This window comes from Melitaea cinxia, chromosome 26 (genome assembly GCF_905220565.1).
Source record: "Melitaea cinxia chromosome 26, ilMelCinx1.1, whole genome shotgun sequence".
NCBI classification, from domain to species: Eukaryota; Metazoa; Arthropoda; class Insecta; order Lepidoptera; family Nymphalidae; genus Melitaea; species Melitaea cinxia.
This window is the reverse complement of record NC_059419.1, coordinates 1,496,975-1,517,522: the sequence shown is the minus strand read 5'-3', so window position 1 is coordinate 1,517,522 and position 20,548 is coordinate 1,496,975. Positions and strand designations below refer to the sequence as shown.

At 33.0% G+C, this 20,548-nt stretch overlaps 1 protein-coding gene across 5 annotated transcripts; it reads right to left on the bottom strand.

Moving 5' to 3' along the window:
* Window positions 1-4,633: 4,633 nt before the first annotated feature.
* On the bottom strand, window positions 4,634-20,076 carry LOC123666544. Of its 5 annotated transcripts, none has more exons than XM_045600655.1 (6): window positions 19,906-20,076; window positions 18,212-18,534; window positions 8,550-8,603; window positions 7,069-7,183; window positions 5,243-5,425; window positions 4,634-5,063 (listed from the first exon to the last, which is right to left on the bottom strand). In XM_045600655.1, the coding sequence occupies exons 2-6, from the start codon at window positions 18,434-18,436 to the stop codon at window positions 4,687-4,689; spliced, it is 954 nt and encodes a 317-aa protein (XP_045456611.1). In that variant the 5' UTR covers window positions 18,437-18,534; window positions 19,906-20,076; the 3' UTR covers window positions 4,634-4,686. The 5 variants fall into 5 exon arrangements, with proteins under 5 accessions (XP_045456611.1, XP_045456610.1, XP_045456609.1 ...); XM_045600654.1 differs by having other exon boundaries at window positions 18,212-18,526; window positions 19,975-20,076; XM_045600653.1 differs by having other exon boundaries at window positions 19,975-20,068.
* Between the last annotated feature and the right edge of the window lie 472 nt (window positions 20,077-20,548).

Genomic DNA, 20,548 nt, shown 5'->3' with positions numbered 1-20,548 from the left:
AGGTACTTCTGGTGTAGCAAGCGTCTAGTTACGGTAACCACTTACCATCAGGTGGGCCGTACGATTATTTGCCGACCTAGTTGTATAAAAAACAATATTTATGAGTGTCACAGACTTTCAGTTTCCTGATTTTACATCACGAGTACCAAAAACAACAAATTTAACATAACTACGGCAATTTCTTGCGTAAATTATGTTTAACACCTAAAGTACCTAAGTATGTTTAAACATCCGTATAAAAACTGGTCACGAGGTTTTATTGGGTATATTGTTTTATTTTGATTTGATTGACTGGTCCGTTGGTGCAATTAGATTCCGCTCCAGGTTCGTGGGTTCAGTTATGCTGATCATGAGTGTAATATTTACACATGTATGTGATAATTATTTTTTTTTTATAAAAATGTATATCACCTAAAACTCAGGCATTAAGTGTCTACTTTAGGAACAAAGGACCGTGTTAGTATGTAAAACACGTTTATTTATTTATTTTATTATTATTGCCATTATATGATATTAATGTAAATATAATTAATTATATTTAAATAACGATTGAAAATTGTTTTTAAAATCCTACATGAATGAAGTATATTTTGTTTTCGATTTTGAGTAAAGCAATATATTGTAGGTACAAAAAAGCATTGTTCAAATGTTCGATAATAACGGTGCAAATAGGACTCATCTATGCTAAATATTCATATGACGTTCAACTTTTATTGATCTAGAAAGTTTAAACGTTTTACCGGTGCGCATAGAGAACCATAAAATCAGGTTGTACGGAAAGTCCTCGGCTGGATTCTGCAAGGTCTGAAACGATATACTGTAACATCTGGTTAGAAATTGAAATGATTAATTAGTCTGATTCCTAATTTAGAAATAGCTTTTTTATACGTCGATTAAAAAATTAAGGTTCTTAATTTGAATGTAAGTGTAATTTGAATCTGTTTTGCTTTTTTGTTCTTTTTTAAATTAGATTATTAAAAAATTATTAGTTTTTTTTTTGATTCGACCGTCTCTGACTACAACCACACATTTTACTTTTCGTTTATAAAGAAAATTTTAATGATTACGATAAATTCGAAATTTTTAAAAAATAATAAAGATTACAATTAAATAAATCAATCATGGCTATAGACATTAAAATTAGTAGGATACAGTTAAGATGAATTAGAGGAAGGAAGTAAAGAAAGATGGTCGCAGCTTGCGGCGCTTAATTTTCTTTTAGAATGTAGGTAACATTAATACAAAGAGAAAGTTCTAGTTCATTGACTTACAGGGTCGGGGCGATTAAGTAGTGATCGCTTTGCGCATCGTGCAGGACTTGCAGTAGTGCAAACAAAAATGTTTTCATTTTTAATACAAAAATAAAAAGTAAAAGAAGGTCAGCCCTCAATAACCGTGCCGATAACAATATCTCTGGGGTCCTCCATAATAAGGTGTCTTATACTAATGTGTTTAGATGACAACCGTATGTATGTCACACTACAAATATGTTGCGTACATTTCGCACTATACTTAATTTTTATATAACTACTTTCAAATTCGTGACTACAAATGATGTAATGATTTAGGTGATGTTTTAAATGTTATCCTGTACCTGTATGAGAATTGAGAAGATTGCACTCTAATATTAATTTAGTTCGTGTGTTTAGTTTGGTTCTTTATTAGGTCTGATTTTTTGGAAATTTTAATTGATCTGAAGAGGGTAAAAATACAATTTTTATTTTTACGATTTAAGAAACTATTTAAAAGAAAATCTATTTTAAATTAATTTAAATATATCGTACATAGTCATAGCAACTGGCTCAAATACACATGTTAGCCACGTTAATCCTGCTCATGTTAAAAGTATGTCTGTGTACACCTAACTCTTGTCTAGGAAGCGGCAATATAACAAAAAACTGTAGATAGTTACACATGCAGCCCAGACGTCCGTGTTAAATTAGTACGTGACTGTTCCGCTGACTGCATTGCCACTAGCTCATAGAACTAACTCCGTGTGACAAAACATAGATATTAATTAATTCTTGGACTTGTTTGAAGCGACATGAATGTAATAATATACTGTGTGAGAATTAGAAATATACCAACCTCGAAATCGGCAACATGTTTCTCATTTTATTTCTTAAGTTTAAATATATTAAGTAGTTATTTAAAAACTCTATGCCTAAGAGTAAAAGTTTGACTAGATTGTATTAATATTATTTTATATTTTAAATTGTTATTGTTGTCATTAGCACAAAGTTGAAAAATTGTTAAAAACATTTTAATGACCAATAAAGAAGGTTCCTTTACTTATTCCTTATAATTAAAGAATTAGTTGCTTTTGTTGGCGCAATTTTTACAATAACGGCTTTTGCATTAACTGTCATGGCCTCTTGGTCCCTTCTCATGAGAAAAATTTGCATAGGTTTCATACCGATGATGGTTTGTTTTTAAAGAGTAACAGCGGAGTTTCTTGCCGATTTTTCATTGCAGAATCTACATTCCGAATCGGTGTTAACTTTTAACCTTATAGTTATAATAATTTAGTGTGCAAAATTACGATTCGCAAGTGCTTTTGAAGCCTTGAATTAAGTTATTTTTGATTTTAATTACGGTCTAGGCGTTTATGCTTATGTGATGTGTGCTTTTGAACCACCGATGCAGGTTCTACATCCTACTGGGAGTTGGTGAGTTCAAGACATTTGTTTGTTTTCATACACACACACTTCAGCCTATTGTAGTCCACTGCTGGACATAGACCTCCATAAGTTTGCTCTAAAAATCGCGTGAACTCATGTGTGTTGCTTATAGTCACCACGCTGGGCAAGCGGGTTCGTGACCGCAGGGCTGAATTTGTCGCACCGAAGACGCTGCTGCCCGTCTTCGGCCTGTGTGTTTCAAAGCCAGCAGTTGGATGGTTATCCCGCCATCGGTCGTTCCAAGTTCTAAGGTGGTAGAGAAACTGTGTTATCTCTTAGTCGCCTCTTACGACACCCACGGGAAGAGAGGGGGTTGTTTGTTTTATTTAATTTTAATACTACAGAAATGACAAAAAATAAAGTTTATTTTAAAATTATGATTATCAACTTGACTGTTGTTTGACTTCATTCTAAGTTTAATTTTTCTATTCTTCCTATAACTTGAAGACACAGATCTGACGAGTAATTTTTGAGTTATCCCTAATCATGCATATATATTTAATTAGCTATTTGTTGACTACCTACCTGACTACCTTGTATTACTTTTCGATGTAAATTGGAGTCGGTTTTTTTAAAAATTAAATTAGTAATAATTTTGCGTTTTAATAATGTACGACTCATTTTCTTTTTCAAGAGGTAATTGTAATTATTAGCAATTGAAAAACATCATAAATTCTTATCATTTTTATTTTAAACTAACAAAAATACCACAGACACAAAATAAATAGTATTGTACACAGATTCTGTCGATTTAAATACTATTTCAATAAAAGGATTTTTAAAATAACGAATTAATAAAAAAATTGCGTATTAATACAATTTTTACAAAGTAATGATGTAATTATTTTTATTTTTTTAATGTTTTGTAAATAATTATTAGTAATAAAAATTTTAGTAGGTTTATTTATGGATGTTAAAATTATTACTTTAGAACATAAATAATTTCACGTCTAAATATAAACATTGTACATTTTTTGTGTGTTAATCAACGTAGGTACTATTATGACTAGTCCATGAACTGATTCATAATTTTAATGAAAACAAATAATTACGATAAATTAATAATAATAAAAAAGATCAATATTTGGTACACAAACTAAATGCGTAAAATAATCAAATGAAACAATACAAGAACATGTCACGTTAAATTTAAAACGTTCGAAAATGAATTTAGTTTTATTTACATATAAAACTTAATAATTTCGACTTGAAAGAAATCTTCATTCTTAAAAGATTAATACTTAACTGAGTATCTAACATTATAAATTCCGGATTTAGGGGAGGACAACCGGGGCTACAGCCCCGGAGCCTCACAATAGAGAATTTAAAAAAAAAAAAACAAATTTAGACTAGTAAACAATTTTTCCTTTCATATTTTTTTTCGCGTTTTACCTTTAAAAAAAATTGTACATTTTATTTGGAAAATAATTTGGAGCCAAGGGGCCTCCACTCCTTTGTTGCCCCGAGGCCTCGAGACCTCTAAATCCGGCCCTGAATATTACTTAAAAATTTATTGCACATATTATAGATTATTTACTTATTTTTATGAGTTTGTATTAAAAACTTTTTCTTATTCTACTCAGGACCGGTTTCACCGTTAGTGGATTTCCTGTAACTAGCTTCTGTCCGCGACAGTGTCCGAGTGGAATAGGTAACTTTCACCTGCGACTTCGTTTACGTAGAACTTGCGAAACTTTTTAAACTGTTTACGCAGCGCACGCAGCGGAAGGTCTCAAAAGTAAAAAATCATTGGTGCTCCGCTCCTATTAGTCTTAGCGTGATGATATATAGCCTATGGCCTTCCTCGATAAATGGGCTATCTATCTAACACTGAAAGAATTTTTCAAATCGGATCAGTAGTTCTAAGATTCGATGGTAAAAAATAATATTAATCTGTTTGATACCATCATCCATCAAAATAGTCAATCCACAACCAGTAAAACAGGTCCTAATTTTATTCCATAATATGGCAATTTTATAATCTCTTTTATAGATTATACAATTTTTAAAAATCAGTGTACCCAGCAGACACGTTACCAACGCCATCTAGCGACACTGGTCGGTAATAGTCCTTCATTTCGCCCCAACCTCTCGGCGCTACGTTGAAATTCGGACCGCACACTAGCGGTAAACGCGGGCTTTTGGGCGAGGCATAGACATCGTTTAACTTCGTTGGCGCTAGTGGAACTGGCACTTCTAGGTCTTGTATGGTTATCGATGGTGGTGTGACTGGGAATGGCTCCATTTTGGGTAAATTAGATGTATGTTTCAAAGCTGACTTTGGATATGTTTTCTGGTTTCGTAAGCTGGACGGCGGGCGGTAGGGCGTGTCATGGTTGGCGACGGGCGTCACTGAGGTCGCTGTGTTTGATGTGTTGCGTCCTGGAATATATATATATATATAAAATATGTGGTTTAACATGAATATAAAGAAAAATCTCTGTGACGCGTAATATTTCCAAAGTCGGACAACGTTGAGATGTGATTGTATGACTACTGTAATATAAATAAGTTCATATAAATAAGTTCAAGAAAAACGTACTTCAGTACAGTAAACCTACCTCTGCCTTCGTGCACCCACTTCACCGACCGCTTCTTCCGGTTCACGTACATACTCTGACCCTTGCTCATGTGGTTGCTGGAGTCAGACAGGGACTTGGAGATCGTTCGCGCGAGGTCCATCTGCTCCTTGACCGTTGGATGCACGCCGGGCACGTAGAACGCCGATGATGCGAAAGTTTTCTCTGGAAATAGTGACATGAGATGTTAATTCATCTTTATAGTCAATGTTTCCTAAAGAAATTGGTTGAAGAATCTTTGGTAGAAGATCTTTATGCTAGGAAAACTTATCAAATATTCCTGACTTCTGATGATATTCCCCCCTCCCCAAAATACACTGTTTTATACATTAGTATATAATTGTATAGTAATGATTATCTATTAAAGCGACTACCAAAGTTTTTTCCCTATAATCTAAAGTAACCGATTACCGCCATTACTATAAATATCCTGACGGCAGATTTTCTAAGTGCTTGCGATAAATTGCATGATAGATATTACACATTAACTCAGCTAACGACTTGTCGGTGCTCACTGATCTCGACATTACAGTGGTCGGAAGATATATAATGTAATAAGGAGATAGGCAGCCAATGAACACTTAATGCAATATTTTTTGCTTGAAGATGTTTTTGGCTACGTAGTAAATATTGTAGCACTCTAAAATAAGCAACAGAATTTTTCACTGCAAACAATTTTACAAAACTGTACAAAACAATTGATAGATTTTTCATCTGTTACAGAATGTATTCGTTGTCTTGTATGAGACAGATTGTGTTTATGGTTTAATTTGATCTTTTCAGTTTCATGAGAGCTAATATATTGATATCCAATTTATTCCCCGATTTTAAATAGCACATTTACCACTCAAGCCATTATCTCTAGTACTAATTCTTCATCTGGCATTGACATTACCGAATTGAGCAGACGTCTAGAGTTTATTAAAAGTATGCAATTCAATTCTTCGTCATATTGCTTATGGGTTTTAATACATGTGTTAAGATAGAAAACAATAGTTTAGTTTTTATTAACAGATCAAATTATCCATTACCTAAACTACGTCTAGATAGGACTAGATGTGAAGGTGAGATCTCGAGTTCAAACTATTTATAACAGCGAAGCAGTCCAAAAGTCTCGCCTCGCTCTTGGTAGTTCGGCGCAATAATTGGCAGTTATTTTTATTTACAATCCTTGGTATAGATTCCATTATGACTACTTGAATTAAAATAGATTATGATACATTTTTCGAGTAGGAAACATTTAGTGCAATAAGTCTTTCAAGACTTCAATATACGAGAGTGTTCTTATTGATTTAAAGAGCTTAATATTATAACTCTCTGAAACTATTCTAAAAGTTTACAGCATACGTACATATCAGACATTCGAAGCTTACTTTTAAAATACCTTTAGTGGTCGTCAGATAATATGTTACTATCATTGGATAATAAATTATGGATGAAATTAAGTTTCACATTTCTGACAAGTATTGATCTCAATAGTATTACTCTTCTAAAATTCTTATATTTTTACGTTTTTATGTCAAGATTTCAGTAAATGGTCTAGAAAAGGCCTTTGAATTTTAACAGATTATCTGGTGTTCGTGCTTTGTTCAATTTTTTGAATAAAACTGCATTTCGTAGAGCAAAAAGAGTCGAGATCGGGGGTAGAATCGAGAAAGAGTTTGCAATGCCAGGAACGTTGAAAGAGTTTTGCTGGCAGCCAAGGGGTACACCGCCTACGATAGTACTTGTTTCGTAAGCTTTTTGCCACTTTAGTTGTATAAAAAAGACAAAGAAATAATAAAACACAGTTTAAATTTTAAGCTTACCAAATTTTCGGTCTTTTTTGATGATGTGTTCCTCAGCGTCAGGAGCGGGTGTGAAGATCTTGTTCAAGTCGACTTCTTTGTCGCCTACGATTATGGGCTTGTTTTCCAAATCTTCCTGCAATTTGTGGATTATGAATAAACATATTATATATAAATGAAGATGTTTTAATGAAGTTTTGAATGGTACCAGACAAATGGCGCACATTTGAGCCCACGCGAAATATGTCCTTTAAAGTACTCATTTAGGACATGAAAGATGATTTCTCTGTACAAAAAACAATGAACATGTTGTTTTTTTTTTTAATTCATTATATGGAAAGTTATATTCTGTATATACAAATAACAATATAAAAAAGTTTTTAGTCAAGTCTAATTTTTCCCAACCTCTAGTAAAAAATTCAATGAATGAGAAATTGAGAGACATTAATATTTACTACTTTTGATTATACTTTGTAAAAAATAAATAGCATAATTTTATAATGACAATAAATTTGTAGCAGATATATTTTATATGATATGACGTCATTTCTAAAATATTTAGAAGTCACACAGTGCACAAATCCAAACGGATTAACACTCATAAAAATGTATAATACTATACATACAAGAATTTTCTATAGAATCTAGATTTAAGAAATTAACTCATCGTAAACTAATAACAAAAAATAATTATTCAAATATCTTTGTAGTACTAAAAAGAAAATGTACAAAATTAGTATTTCAAAACTGTCTATACTGTCTATAACACATAATCAAAGTGAGTGTTTACAAAATGTTTTATTAATAATCAAATACTAAATAAAATGTTGACAACACCTGACGTAAAATAAGCTGATGTTAAAAGCGTGAAATTAAATATGCATTTTATCGTAGTATTATTAAACTGTTAACAGGCTCGCTTATAAATTGACATGTGACGTACAATGTACAGCACGAGAAATTAATTTAGTGAGGTCGTAAAACGTAAATAAATAAATTAAATATTAAAAAAGTAATGTTAATAAAAACTGCTATATTGTTAAATACAAACAATAAAACACTTAAAATAAATACTATTGCGTAGGTTGGGCACGGAGTCTACTATATCGACTTAGTCAAAATTGTCAATGATTGATCATTCTTTCTGTCTATTATGGCATCAATGTCACGCTATAATTAGACTGTCCTGATGCTACAATGACGTCGTGACAAGAAAATTGAATTAGTAATACTAAATGAACCATTTCGTATATAAAATAATGTAAAATAATTTAAAATTCAATTTGTAGTTCTTAGTATCTAAAATTTATATTATTTTTGAAAATTTTCTTATAACATATATAAGTTACTTGAAACATAAAAAAATATGTTAATTCTCATAAGAATGACCATCTTTCGACCATTTTGACACGACTGTAGCAGCAGACTTGTGTTCCTGACAAACTATGCGATATTTACAATTGATGAAACTAGTGACAGAACAAGATCTAGGATAGTCTTACAGCGAGAAGATCGGGGAGTTCTACCGATTCGGTGCTGGGGACTTCGACGTCGTTCTGTTGGACATTGGTAGGTTCAGTTAATTTATCATTCACTTTATATTCAGAATAATAAGATATAATGAAGTCTCTATTTTCTTGTAAAATTAATTATGAATCGTAATAATTACTTAGCGTAACCTGTTTAAAGACTAAAAAAAAGTTACGATAAATAAGATATTAAATATTGTCAAACATTATTTTCGTCTGTCTGTCGATTAAAATATTGAGCTAGGATTGAGTAGACAATAATTTGGAATCTTCTTTCTTCTTCCTCCGTTCGGTCCGTAAGGTATTGATAGCAAGGGTAGGGACAGCAGGGTGTATCTTGCTCAAAATCTGACCTGAAACCTTGACCTTACAGAAGATCACAGCTAAATAATGCTGCTCACAACTAGTGTAGTGTTCCTGTGGTGAGTGAGGTGACCAGAGCTCCTTTTATTGGCTTTATTATTACGATTTTAACGTGCTTCGGAAAATTCGAAATTTTTCGATTTTTTGTACATTGTTTGGACTTGTTAGTTTTATTATGAGTACACTACATAGTTACACTGACAGACGTTTTTTTGTTTCGAGAACTATCAAACGAGGTGAGGTTAAATTAGTCGTTAGGTTTTCTGAAATTTTCCAATTATCTTAATTACTTTTCTAATTTTCTTAATTATAATTCGTAAGAACCTTCTACAAAGAAAGTACTTATTAGAAAATTTAAGGAAAATAATTGCCAAATTGAAAATACATGTCTCAAAATTCGTGTAGAAAGAAATTGAGTTATTAATTTTTATTTATATGGATAGATTAGTTAGGCAATTTTCGATCATAAAATCGATACGGCTTCACTATCTCTGAAATTGGGTTGCATAGCGACAGATCGCGTCTATTAGTTTAAACTATGGTTTTGGCGCACTTCCAAGGAGCGCTGTCATGGTAATTTACTATAATACAAAAAAAAAAAAAAATAATTTAAATTTTTAAAATGTGATCGTAACTTACAATATCTTTGATCAACTTGACATAAAATTACGCTTCACAATGAAGCGAGGCAAACACAATGTGAAATCATGAGGAGATTGATTGTTTTTATGTATTTTTATGAAAAAAATGTGGAATTTTTAATTAAAAATTATTTCCTTCATTCAATAGTTAGTCTTTTGAAATCTAAACAATTAATCACGAAACATCAAATGAAAAAAAATGAACGCTTCCGTATGTTAATACGGTATTTAAAGAAATCTAAACACTAGACTACTTTAGTAGTTAATATTTTAAAACCTAATTTTTATTATGAGTTCAAGAAATACATATTCCAATATCAAACTCATTTTGTATAAATTGAAGTAAGAATATTCGTCGAAATTATATGATTATACATAGTATATGAGTATTTTGTTTTTTTACAAGCAGTTTATATTGTTTCATAATGTACTTTTTTTTACGTGGGGAAAATCCATTATGGACACCCTCCAGCGCGGGGGCGTCAGAGGGTTATGTCAGACTTCTACTGACTAAAAAACCACCACATGTGAGCAGTCTTTCGCCTGGGTGGAGCGAGATGCTGTCGCGCTAGCATTCGCCACCTCGCCCCGGTGGTATACCCGGACAAAGCCTCCGAGCCCCGGCACAATGGTGGGGTGGCCTCGCTCACAACAAGGCCACCCCTCAGACAACACAAAGGTCTAATCAGGTCAGTCTAGGTAATTTATAATAAAAATATCATAATTATATCTGATATCGTATTTAAGTATATAAGATTCAATAGTACTCGTATGTAGCTGAAATATTTTTTTATATTATACAACATTACGAGTGTGTGTTGTCTGGCGGTTGCGGGTTCGAGCCTTGCACATGACAAATATTTTTATTGGCCATACAGATGTTTGCAGTCGCCTGGGTGTTTATTTAGTCCTTGATCCTCACCGAGCAAGTTAGCTGACGGTACCGGTTGTGATCATGTATACCTGATAGCGATCGTTACTAAGTAGGGAATATATTCGCAAACTCGCATTGGATCAGCGTGGTGGATTAGGCTCTGATCCTTTTCATATACGGAGTAAGAGGCCTATGCCCAAAAGTGGGATATTACAGGCTGAAGCGAACATTTATGTCTGATAATTTTGAGTGACAGTCTTTTGATTGTTTTGTTAAAAGTTTACTATGCAGTGTGGTGTGTCTACAATTAAACGTACTCGTACGTTTTAAATCGACCTAAAAAGAGCAGGGGAGGTGCTAAATCTTCGACTTAAATGTTTTATGTATGTTAATTCATAACTTTTTACAAGATGTACAGATTTTGTTGTTTTGATGGTGTTTCTCGTGTGCTCTTATTAAGATTTGTGCGAAATCTGATAAGCAGTTTTTGAGCTATCTTTTGATATTGAGTTTGACTGCGTTTATGATGTTATTATGTTAGAACTTGCCGATGTAAATAGTCAGTTTTTTTGTGTTTTAAAACAAATACAATTAGTATTTGATTGATGTTAAGACTCTTTAATATCAAGGTGTTTATTTTAAAATGAATTCTGAAATATTCATAATGAAACGATTTCCATAAGTTTATCGGGACTCATACTGAATTAATTAAATATAATTTTACCGATACATCAGAATTGTCACAAGTGCTCTAGTTTCGTAATCAAATTAAACTAAAACGTGTAATTAATCCATTCATCTGTGTAATACCTCATTACTCGGTACACGAGGTACGGAGCCAAGCAGCTGCGAGATTCGATGCAGCTTATATTTAAACTTTTTATCATAATTTACAGCTGACAGGTCTAGGTGACGTCTAGGTGACATCTATGTGACATAAGTTAATTTGAGAGATTGATTTACTCTATGGATTCTCAAAGTGGTCGAAATCAGTTTTTTTAGGAATCTAGATAAACGAAAATTGAATTTAAGGAGCGAAAGGATTTAATAATCGATCATTACCACAAGTTCTTATTTGAAACAAGATGGGTTTTGTGTATCCACTTGTTACAACATTAATATTTAACGAACTACAAAATTTTAAGTTGTTATCCTACTATTTTGTATGAAGAGGAAAAAAAATCAGAGGGTTTTAAAATAGTAAGGCTATGAGGGCTCTAGCCTCTACGTAAAGGTTCATAAAAGTTCATTTTGGATAAGGGGTCTCGTGTCCAATAATAGTCTGAGAGTCTTTGATTTACAATGTTTCATATATCTGTGAATTTTATAACTAGAGGTAATTTTAACTAAAGCTCCATACAAAATGTATCAAAAATTTATCGCTAGTTGGCAAAACTATCGATATAGGTAGGCGCAGGCCGGCAGTAGCGTTAGCGGTAGCGGTATCGACTGATACATATAAATTACGCGTCACGTTGTTTGTCCGCGATGGACTCCTACACTACTTAACCGATTTTTTTTTATGTCACTAGGTCGGCAAACAAGCGTACGGCTTACCTGATGGTAAGCGATTACCGTAGCTTATAGACGCCAGCAACAACAGAAGCATCGCAAGCGCGTTGCCGACCCAATCCCCAATCCCTCCCAGGAGCTCTGGTCACCTTACTCACCAACAGGAACACAATACTGCTTGAAAACAGTATTATTTAGCTGTGATCTTCTGTAAGGGCGAGGTACTACCCCAGTCGGGCTGCTCCATATTTTGAGCAGGAAGTTCCTGCTGTGCCCTACCACCTATTATATTTAAAAAAAATAAGGTGATACGAAGTTCGCCAGGTCAGCTAGTAAGCTATATAGATTTTTGTTGTGGCCTAAGCGATGTTGCTTGTGTTGTGCTTCTCTTTGAACCTCATAATTAAACACAGAATCCTATTTTATTGGGGGCAGTTGAGTGTAAGGCATTAATTGTTATTACAACAAAGAATTTCTTACACATAGGTATTTTAATATTCTTTTAAATATGTAGGAGATATTATATATTATTAGGTGTGCTTAAAAAAGGCTTATGCATAATTACGACGTGTGAATGACCAACGAGGACTTGTGAGAATATGTATTTACATGTTATTACAAATAATAACCCACCAACTCGTAGTGAATCAATGAGGTAGATTAAGTTCAAAGTGTCTAGCCCGACCATAATGGGGGGCACTTTGCAATAACCTTGCATACTGCTCCGGATTTGGATTCGATTCCCTTTCCGAATATAGCTGTAATATACGAATGTTTGTTTCTAAGTGTTATTAATATGTACGTTTGTTACGAAAAATTTACTTGTAGTTGGTCGTTGTTTAAAACATAAGCATACCTTAGGAACAAATGACCATCTTTGTATTTACAAACGAAAAAAAAAACATCTATAAGTGGGCCCTATATGTGGCTAAAAATTCGTCTAATTTTTATTGACATTACATAAAGAATTCCATAATAAACCTATAAAGATACAACATGTACGCTATTACAATATATAAGTGTATAAAGTTTTTAAAACAGAAGAACGGCACGTGTTGGCGTTGCAGGTTCAATGCCCAGTTGTGTATTGGGGTCGCTTTGGCGTGTGCTCTCAGTCAATCAAAACAATCATAGGAATTTATAGTATTCGTATTACTAATAGTCACAATGAGATGAATGTATTTGCTTGTAAGCAAAGGATTTTAAACTATTAAATAATTTTATTAATAATCTTTATTATATTTCGCCTTTAGAAAGATATTCAGCTAGTTCATAGTTCTAGTACTCCAGTTTCAGAGAGAGCCATTATTTTATTGTCTTTTCATTAGTTAAATTTCAACTTTACGTAAAAAAAATAAAGTTTTTATGGTTAATAAAAGTAATAAATATGAATATAATTGCAGTATTTACGTAAATTTGCAAAAATAATTGTGTTTGCTCGCAAACGAAAAAAAAACCGACTTCAATTACATCGACAAGTAATACAACGTAGATCGACGAAAAAATAGTCAAGCAACTACGCGTTATCAAAGATTACTCAAAAAGTAGTTATCAGATCTCGATAAAATTTATATGTGACCACATGATAAACACCAGATTTCGATTAAATTAACAATTATCAAAATCGGTACACCCAGTAAAAAGTTATTGCGGATTTTCGAGAGTTTCCCTCGATTTCTCTGGGATTCCATCATCAGATCCTGGTTTTCTTATCATGGTACCAAACTAGGGATATCCCCTTTCTAACAAAAAAAGAATTATCAAAATTGGTACATCCAGTAGAAAGTTATGCGGTATAATACAACAAGTAAAAACGCATTATTAGATATAACTCAAAAAGTAGTTGTTAGATCTCAAATAAATTTAAATGGGACCAATCGGCACACACCACCTTTCGATTAAAACAAAATTTGTCGAAATCGGTCAACCCGGTCAAAAGTTCTGATGTAACATACATAAAAAAAAAAAAAAAATACAGTCGAATTGAGAACCTCCTCCTTTTTTGGAAGTCTGTTAAAAATACAGTCGAATTGAGAACCTCCTCCTTTTTTGGAAGTCGGTTAAAAATTTAAAAAAATTTCCAAGGCGTGATTTGATATATTACTATGTTTCATTAATAAGTTATACTTATAATACAAATATTTCTATAAAATTAGGCTAGAAACACCAGTACATAAACATCAGACTTTTAGAACGGAGCAGCTGTAAATATCAATCCAAGAAAACCGGGCGTATATTTAATAAATAATATAATTGATTGGTACTAAACTCCATTTTAATAAATGAATAATAGGTAGACGGTAATAGATGTTGCCAGACTACTCGTTAATATTACGGGCACTTACTCGTATTAAAATGGCGCTGACCGCGTTTATTGATTATTTTAATATTGTTTACTTTACATTACTTGTAAATTTATTACAATTACGCTGCATTTTTACGTTTTAGATACTGAACCGAACCTAGTCTCATCTAGGACGTTGGAACTTTATTTATTATTGTGGACAATTCTTAACCCGCCAAACTGCGTGACAGTTTATCGATAAATTTAGCAAATAATCGATCAAGCTGATTCACTGCAGGTCGGCGAATATGGTCTGTGACAACAACCAGGACCGAGAGATTTATGTGAGGCAAGGTGGAGCGACCCACAACGACATACACCCAGAACAGAAATAGATATGTTTGCAAATACATATTGCAATTTTATGGCCGTTGGAGCAGACGGGTATTGGAGTGGAGACCGCGTTTTGGCAAACGCAGTGTGGGACGTCCTCCGGCCCGTTGGTCCGACGATCTACGTAAGATTACCGGTGTAGGCTGGATGAGGATTGCGGAAAACCGGGATGTCTGGCGCGAACTTGGGGAGGCCTATGTCCAGCAGTGGACTGCAATAGGCTGAACTGACTGATATTGCAATACATATTGTAATACATTTGTGTTGTGTGTCATATGTTACTCCTAGGATCATGTGTATTAAAAAGAGGCTACATCTCAAAATCTGAACAGGCCCGACTGGGGAAGTACCTCGACTATTCTACTACTACGACTTACAGAAGATCACGGCTTACCAACACCGCTCTCTATTGTTGTGTTCCTGTGGTGAGTAAGGTGACCAGAGCTCTTCCAGAGATTGGAGGTAGGGTCAGCAACACGCCTGCGATGCTTTTGGTGTTGCAGGCGCTTATAGGGCACGGTAATCTCTTACCATCAGGTAAGCCGTACGGTTGTATGACGACGAAAAACAAAATGAAATGTGACTAGCGACTAGTAAATACAACAAAGAGTTATAGACTAAAAATATATAACAGAAAACTGAGTCATCTTCAAAAAAACATTGGAAGTATTTACCGCTGCGATCATAACATCAATTATTTGCTTCCATTAAAAATTTATGTTATGATTGATTGGAATTTGTGAAACGGCGCTCTATTACAGCCGTTTGTTAGGATATTGAATGAGTATGCATTGGAAATGGTAATGTTTCTCAGTGTTAATGTTCTATACTAAAAGCTTGACACGTGAACCTAGTTATTTATACTCTGTTGTCCATCAGAGAGGCTGATAAAACACGTGTTTTTCATACCTTATTAGTTCGATGTTATCAATAAAATAATTAAATAAACGCCTCACACAGGAACGCCCACTAGGCACTCCTGTGTCGGAGGTCCGGATACACACAAGCACAAACGCCCAGACCACGGAAAACATCTGTATGACCCACACAAATGTAAATTATTAAAAAAAAAACCTAAACTCTTGTGTATACAATACCTACACCTATCTTTTGTTGTAATTCATTTTATAATGGATTTTGTCTTACATGTACATAAACTGTGATAAAAACGATTGACAGTTGCAGTTGGTCGTTTACAAGTGCATTGAAAACATTTCAAATTGTATTTACACGAGGTAGTTTATATGAAATTTTATTTGATTTCCATTTAGCTCTATTAAAAGGAAATCATTAAATTGGTATACAAAATAAAATGGTATGAGGTACACATATTAAAAAAAAAACAGTCCAATTAAGAAACTCATCCTTTTTTAATTTTTTTTTTAAAACTTATTTGTGCCTGGAACATAGCTCTTTGAACTTGTGTGTATGGAGTGATCAATAAATAAGTAAAATGTAGGTTATAAACAGCCACTTGTCTATTAGATATAAATAAAAAGGACGCTAAATGTGTTGCTGAGCACTAGCTGGACCGATTCTCGAAGTTGTCTTGCATAAATACACATTAAAAAACAAATTTAAAAATACAAAATTAAAAACTTCAAAAATTGTAAAGATTATTTCAACGTTACACGTTTGACAGTTCAGTAAGACAATTCAACGGCCCGTGTAGGATTACAATCCTATGTCGTCCGGTAAAACTTATAACACACGATCACAAACGCCAACACGGCGACAAATATCTGTATTGCCTATTACTATATTTATTTGTACACCTACACCGACACAATACCATCTCCTCTGCCCCTAGGTTGCCTGGAAGAGATCGCTTTTCAGCGATAAGGCAGCTCTTTGTACCTTATGATACTTTATTAAAATCGATCTGATATGTATTATTTCTGTTTTGGTGTACAATACAATACCATAAAGTGTATTGTTATGTTATTTTATGTTATATTATCATGTGTGGAATTCGAACCTGGGAAAGATTAGTGGAATAGCCAATTATTCTCACTATAGCGTCAAAGCTTTGGCGTGAATTGACAAATATTCCATACTAAAACGCATCTTAAGAGAGATTGTCATTTGCATATATAACATACTTTTTGCAAATATCTCTGAGTGCAACTAGAGTGCATAAAGAGAATTCGTAAAAAAATATTAAAAATATTACTTACACAATATCTATATTGCTTGTAGCCTATGAGGCTAAATGACAGAATTATCAACTGGAGACAATAATTAATTAAAAAATAGTGACCTTCCAACACTTCCTTATTTTAAATCAAAGTATATATCTCTTAAATGTAACATTTTTATAAGAAATTTTATTTCGCTGCATTAAAATAGTTATCTTAGCATTATTCTATACATTTTTTTAAAACTCTTTGGATCGGATTTATCTCATCACAGGGAAGTAGACACGGCCTACTTAGTAATATTTTTTGAATTTACGCCAACTTTGACGAATTTCCGTGAAAGTTGACACATGTTATTGTCAGTGCGGAATCAAAATTACTTCGACTTTGTTTTAAATTATATAAATCTTCAACTAGATACTAGAAATATCTTAACTGTTAAACTTAATATGTTAACCATTAAAAAGACGCCCTGCGGTCACCAACCTGCCTGCCCAGCGTGGTGACTACGGGCAACACACATGAGTTCACGCCATTTTTGGCGCGACCTTGTGGAGGCCTTTGTCCAACAGTGGACTGCAATAGGCTGAAGTGATGATGATGATGAAAAAGACGCGTTAATATTACCTAACCGCTCTTCAATAACTAAAGTGATAATTGTTAGGATCTAATAAGCAATTATTACTTGTATTATTGCTTTTTATTACGTTTCACGCTTACGTATGTGCAATTATAAATTATGTTAAGTACTTATGGGTAAAATAAACTCAACCTTTCTCTACACGTTTTTACAGTTTTCTTAAAAGTAATTAATTTAATGGTCTCGTTTAATTTAATTATATGACATAAAAATAGCTGTTTAAGTTAGGTAATGATTAAAAAGTTTAAAAGGAGTTATAATTCATGATGATGAAATAACAGTAATTACCGCTTGCCAGGCGTGTTTGTCATCAAGCTGCCCACATTCGAAGTATAGCCACAATTGTTAGATCTGAATGCGTTCAAGGAACAATCTATTTCAACAAACTCTGGAGTCGGGCCAGGCATATTAAATGCAGTCGTAATAAAAGTGATAGATTCTATATAATTAATAATAACTTAAAAATATATCACTTACAGTATTTTCTTATTTATAATTTTTAATACACTCATAATTAATCTTAAAAATGTATGTAATGTCATCAATTGTCGCTTCAAGGTTTTAAGAATCATGACTTGACTACAAATTGTTTAATATTATAAATTAATGTCAGTGCTTTTAAATAAGTTAGTAGACTATTAATCTAGCTACATTATATATTAAAATTATACTTAAATAGATATAAATATATAACAACAAACTCATATATACCGAATATCACAGGGCCCAAGGCGTCTGCTTGCGGTACACCGGTTAGAAGCTTAGATCTAAATGAAAAGATATAACTTACCCAACTTACAGGGAACAATTTATAACTGAGGTTAGTTAGGAACTCTTTTTTTTTAGGATCGAACATGTCAGACGGTTTGAAGCCACGTTTCGTGATGAGAGAGCTGTTGACGCTGGAGGAGCTTTTGATGTCATCGAAGCTATCCCGGTGAACCACGCGGTCGTTGATCTTGTGAATACTGGACATCTTGTTTGATGAATACTGGCTCTCGCTTATCGTCATCATTTTTCAAAATTATATCTGTCCCTTTTTAACACTATTCGCTCGATATCACTGTCTCACTCTGTGTAATCCAGTCGAATTTTTCGTTTATCACTGCAATTCTAATGTGAACATTGGCGTCAATCAAAGTTTTGTAAATTTAAAAAGAAATGACTAATGTTTTGTGTGTTTGTGCGCCAAGGAGACGATATTGTTTCAATTCGACATCTATTACAATATATTAAAGCATATTTTTCCTGCTTAACGTCTTTTTCGTAACTGTATTTTTTACAATGTATCTTGAATCTTATAGTTCGTTAAATTTGATCGTTATTTTATTTGAAAATTCCTTTTCTAATTGCAAGGAATAATGGCTTTTGTTGCTTTAGAATTAAAGACGTATATCGTATCGAATTGCTTATTCTCAAAATAACCTAAAAAACGGTTGCCTGGCCGAAATCTACGCGTTTTGTTTACGAAATGAGTGTTTTAGTTTTACTTTAGTTTCGTTTAACCTTAATGACGGTAACCTTAATTACACCCTTTGTCGATCAATAAACATTTAAACTTTTCTAATTATACTTTACATAAAATTAACACAACGTTTTTTGTTTGATTCGAGTTAAGGTGGGAGTCGTTAACCTCATGTCCTTCACCTTACCGTTAAAATTTAAATATTCGCAACGCTGTTATTATTTAGTAATACTAGTTTTAGTCACGTTTAAATTTATTATTGTAAATAATCTGTATGTCAGCAAATTTTAAATGTTGAGTTTTTTATTGGCTCTTCCAATGACCACATTTAAAGCCGGTGCTATCTTTTCGTTTATTGTAAAATATTATTGTTCAATGACGGCTTCTCAAAGGCCTTCTTGAATAACGTATGCTTAAATGTTCTAGTAGAACGTTGAAAGACTACAATTGAAGTCACAAAAGACTATCTCTACTCCAGTTTTATATCCAGTTATAATAAATATAATGATATTTTGAATTTGATTTATGGGTTATTGTGTTCGTCTACGGCCGTTTTATAGATACTTGGCGAGCGCACCGGTTATTGGTCACTTAGTTTTGTTTTTTAGTAAGTTAAAATTAATGTAAATTCAATAAATAGCTAACGAATATACGAAACTTTCAAGTACAAATCACTGCATATAAATATATTTCGCGGTGTAATATATCGGTCTGTATGTGCTTGTATTTCAAGATCAAGTCGGATTTTATCGTCGACGTTATGAACGATAAAATGTTTAATTTACAATTCAGTTGCACGTAAAGTACCGAAGTTAAAATAACGGGGTCATGTACTAGACGAGTGTTATGCCGATCTGTATAATAAATTGATGAAATTGCAAAAGAAAAACAATTTGAAAATAATAACGGAAATATTTAAAAATTCAACTGACCTTGACAAATGCACTACACGTATAAATATTTTGTTTTATATTTTTACTATTTTTAAATTATTTTGAATAAAATTTAAAATATAAAACCTATTTATATGTTGTTTGTAAATAAGAACGGTCTCCCAGGCGCACATAAACTCAAGCACAAACACATACACAACACACACGAGCCACTTGTTGTAATCTCGACGAAGTTTTCTGACGGACTAATACGTCTGAAACGACGTTGCATAACGCGTAGAAAAGCTTCGTTCGGACTAGAGACACTATCGATTACGGTTTTCTTGGACAATCGTTTTATTTCAATAAGTCGTAAAAGTTGACTATACAATTATGATAATGATATTGTTTAATTACGTATTAAAATATAATTACAATATAAAATAGGATCGAATTTTTTGTTATTTATTTTTTTAGCAAATAATATATTTCACTGACATGGTAATTTTGATTCATACATAAAAATACATACTTAAAGTTATCCATACTTAAAATTACACATTTTAACAATAGCAGCCATTAACACAAACATTGTAAAATCATGTTTGCGTGCTGCGTATATTTTGAAGGGAAACTTCATTACGCGCATGAGGGTAAAATTTTTACGGATGAAACGCAATAATAATAATTTTAGCGCCACGAAGATGTGCAACGTTGTGGTCGAACAACAGAGCCACCTAGCGTGTACTATAGAAACTACAAAACGGTTACATTAATATCGATAGTGTTA

Bases quoted from the DNA above. Each gene is read 5' to 3' on its own strand.
- LOC123666544 (XM_045600655.1), bottom strand. From the start codon at position 18,436: ATGATGACGATAAGCGAGAGCCAGTATTCATCAAACAAGATGTCCAGT. The intron at 5,426-7,068 runs GTAAGCTTAAAA...CACTATTTCCAG, and splicing joins CAAAAAAGACCGAAAATTTG to AGAAAACTTTCGCATCATCG. The intron at 5,064-5,242 runs GTAGGTTTACTG...TATATATTCCAG, and splicing joins GTGGGTGCACGAAGGCAGAG to GACGCAACACATCAAACACA.